Below are 3,555 nucleotides of genomic sequence, written 5' to 3'. Positions count from 1 at the left end.
AGCCAATTCTGTCATCTGAATCCTGAACAGCAACCACACTTTTTATGAGGGTTATGGTGCAATGAGCAGCCTAAATTATGTTGGAAAATTGATATATGGATGTTGTGCCTGTCAGCTTAGGCCAACAAAGCTTTTACAAAAGTTGATGGCGTATAATTTTGTGTTTGTGACTATTTGGATATGTTCGTATACCTGTACATTTTAGTATGTTTATAAGAAAGAATTTCAGTACATGTTCTCTTGAGCCCTTATTTATTTTTAATCAGACAGATAGATTGATAGAACATCTAAATCATGACTGCAGATCCCTTATGGCATAGTCATTATTATTTTCCACTGCCAAGATAAACAGATTTCAGAAACATGTTTGAGAAAATAAATAAATAAAATAAATAAATTATCCAAACGAATGATTTCAGTCGTTTATTTTTGCCACAGACATATGGAAAGCATTATGTAATACGTGTATGACTTCTTGAACAAATTGGATTCAGTTCCAGCTTTCTGAGTATTTTCCTGATTCAAGTATGTAAGACTTTTTAGAGAAGCTCGATTGATTATTAAAGCCTTGCGCAAGTCGCATTTCTCGTAAGGCTAGAAAATGTAAATTTCCTTCATTATTCCTTCTGTCGTCATTGAGTTTGGAAACCTCCAAATTACGAAAAAAGTATGAAATTGCATACATTGGCAAGTACAGTTTTTTACATCAATGTAAACAAAGGCATGTCTCACAAATACCCTACATTTAAAGCGCTATTAATGTTATATACAGTTTCTCCGTGGACTGAGGGTCTGTCCATCCTGTTGTAAGCTCCTGCAGTTCGTGTGTCCTTATGCGTCACAAGAGGGAGACAAATTCCCACATCATGAAATGATAGCACTTAAAACACTTTGGACCAGACACGCATGTGCCTTGTAATGTGTTTCTTTAGAATTTATTTCACCAAAACAAAACTAAACAACTTGTTTGGATTTGTGCATTTACTCTGCAGATGCAGATCTCTAGCTGCTTCTGTTGAATAAGTTACATTCAAGTCGATCTACATTCTAGCATTTTCTTAAACGCTTTTCTAAAGCTGTCGTCCAGGAACGCGTACAAAAATGGATTTAGACAGGAGTTGGCGTAACTGAGACAGGTGATGAAGTAGGAGATTCCAATCAGTAATGGAGTTGTCCGCAGGTCAGTGGTCAGGGCAACTATGGTGCTCAGATGAAAAGGTGTCCAACAGAAAAAGCACACTGCCACCACGATAAACACCATAATTGTCACTTTTTTCTTTGCCTTGTCTAGGGCTTTGGCGTTCGTGTTCAGACGCATGTTCCGGAGCCTGTAGAGCATCAGTGTGTACAGAATGCATATAGTGGATACAGGAATAGCGAAGCCTAGAATGAGCGTGTAAATCCGACTTGCCTTGAACCACAAGTGCTCGGGACTTGGAAAACTCAACAGGCAGTTTTTCCTATTGGAGTCATCGTATACTCCTGCAAACACGGTAAAGGGCATAACTATAAGAATAACCAAAAGCCACACACAGAGACTGATTATCTTGGCTGCTCTGTATGTGCGATATGGCATTCGTTTAGATTTAACAGTGGCGAGGACCACCAGGTATCGGTCGATACTCATTACGGTAAGAAAGTAAATACTGGAGAAGATGTTGTAATGGTCAATACTCAATATCATCTTGCAAAGCACTTCGCCAAAGGGCCAGCAGCGCAACAGATGCTCAGCTATGTTGAGTGGCAGCACAAGCGTGAAAAGCTCATCTGCAATGGCCAGGTTCAGTATGAACATATTGGTGACAGTTTTCATTTTGGGTGCCTTTAGGATGACATAGATGACCGCCGTGTTCCCAGTCAGTCCCACCGCGCAGATGACCGAGTAAACTATGGGTACCACCACATAGAAATCTGCGTAAAAGAAAAAGTCTTCTGGCGGCACGCAGTTCAATTCGCTTCGGTTCGTTGAACTGAGGGAATAGAAGTCCACACTTTCGTTGCATGGTAGATATGTATTGGGTTTGAGTGTAACGTTTTCCATTTTTGAACAACCGCTAGCGTGTTTTTCTACTTGAAAAGAAATGTTCGAATGTTGATACCGTCCTGGGCTTTAAGCTTGTCCAGAGCAGTCATAATTGATGTCTCAGCCATAACATCTAAAACAAAACAATAAAAAAAAACAGTAAGATACCAGTTGAAAGTGATCTAAATATAAAATTAAATCAAAGTTAATTGGTCTTGTTAAAAAGTATTTAATGATCCAACATATCCAAGATATTTTACATAGGCTATCCACAACGGCAACGCTCAGAGGAACCCAACCAAATGTGGACATTCCCTGATGTAGGCTACACTAATAAAATGCATTTGAAACAGCACAACATTCACAATTTTTAAAATTTCCGAATAAGTAGCCTATTTCCACACAAGTTAAAGTTAAAGAAGATGGGGAAAATCCCATCACAATGTTGCGAAAACAATAATGCATCTACTCTTAATGCTCGGAATAAATGCATTTTTAGCCTATAACAGGTAAAGAAATTTCAACTTAGCGCATACAGTTATTTCCTTACCATGCAAGCCAGATCCCTCTCCTTAGCGCTTCAGCTGCTTCAACTGTCGCTGAGCAGCGCGGCTCTGTCGTTTCCTACCAGTTGGAGAGTACAGCGGTAATGGATGACGTCACTGTCCTTAATACGCTTCGACGCTGTTAAACTGACTGACTTTTTCTCAGGAGGAACTAAAATGGATCATAGACCCTGAACCAGCACTGTTGTCTATAAAACATCGGGAAGTTGATATGTTGTTGATATAATAACATAATTTGAGAGGTTGCTTAAAACAAGAGATAAAAACAAGGTTAGGCTACAAACTACAGTCCATTTTGTGACATGCTCAATGTGACGGAAGATGTGTCTTGGAAGAGGGCATATAAGACAAGTGAATAATTGTAAACACTGGTGTCAGTCAATAAAATCAAATGTCAGAGCTGTGTAGGCTACTTTGAAATAGCTTGTAGCCTAGGTAACAGTGATTTTAGAACAGCTAGAGGGGCAAGGGCGTTATTAGGGGGTGGACAGGGGGGAGGTGTCACCCTCACCCCATTCAAAACGGTGGTGTTTGCCAGCGACAGAGACAAATCAGTTCTAACTATTGACCAATGTTTCTAGGCACGTGCAAGATAGCCAAAAGAAAAACGAGACTGAAAAAAGAAAGCAGTAGCCTACTCAAACAAATCTACAACATGCGCACAGTTTTCATGCGCACGGGAGAGAGAGCACATGAAGGTCTGTTGCTTGCTAATCACTGAAGAAAGACTTATGGATATGATGAAAATGACAAGAATGTCTACAGCAAAGAAAAATATTCAAACAGTAATATCATGCGCGTTTAGCTCAAAGTAATCAGCCTGGCCCCAAAACGCCACCGGCCCACTGGAAATTCTCCCGACTCTCACTCCGCTATTGATCAAAGCAATGAGGAGCAGGATAGCAGTGGATGACTCTCCTGTTGCTGTATCAGCAGATGAAAAGGGCCTCAGCGTGCCACAGACGT

The 3,555-nt window shown here is 40.2% G+C and overlaps 1 protein-coding gene across 1 annotated transcript; it reads right to left on the bottom strand.

Moving 5' to 3' along the window:
* Window positions 1–1,030: 1,030 nt before the first annotated feature.
* On the bottom strand, window positions 1,031–2,041 carry npbwr2b (neuropeptides B/W receptor 2b). Its single transcript, XM_076276793.1, has one exon. The coding sequence runs from the start codon at window positions 2,039–2,041 to the stop codon at window positions 1,031–1,033; it is 1,011 nt and encodes a 336-aa protein (XP_076132908.1).
* Between the last annotated feature and the right edge of the window lie 1,514 nt (window positions 2,042–3,555).

The sequence above is a fragment of the Alosa pseudoharengus genome, unplaced genomic scaffold (assembly GCF_046254945.1).
Source record: "Alosa pseudoharengus isolate Yale_2024_CS ecotype anadromous, Long Island Sound unplaced genomic scaffold, YU_APseudo_1.1 YU_APseudo_1.1_scf_9, whole genome shotgun sequence".
Classification (NCBI taxonomy): Eukaryota; Metazoa; Chordata; class Actinopteri; order Clupeiformes; family Clupeidae; genus Alosa; species Alosa pseudoharengus.
The sequence above is the reverse complement of the archived record's forward strand: the minus strand, read 5'-3'. Positions and strand labels throughout refer to the sequence as shown.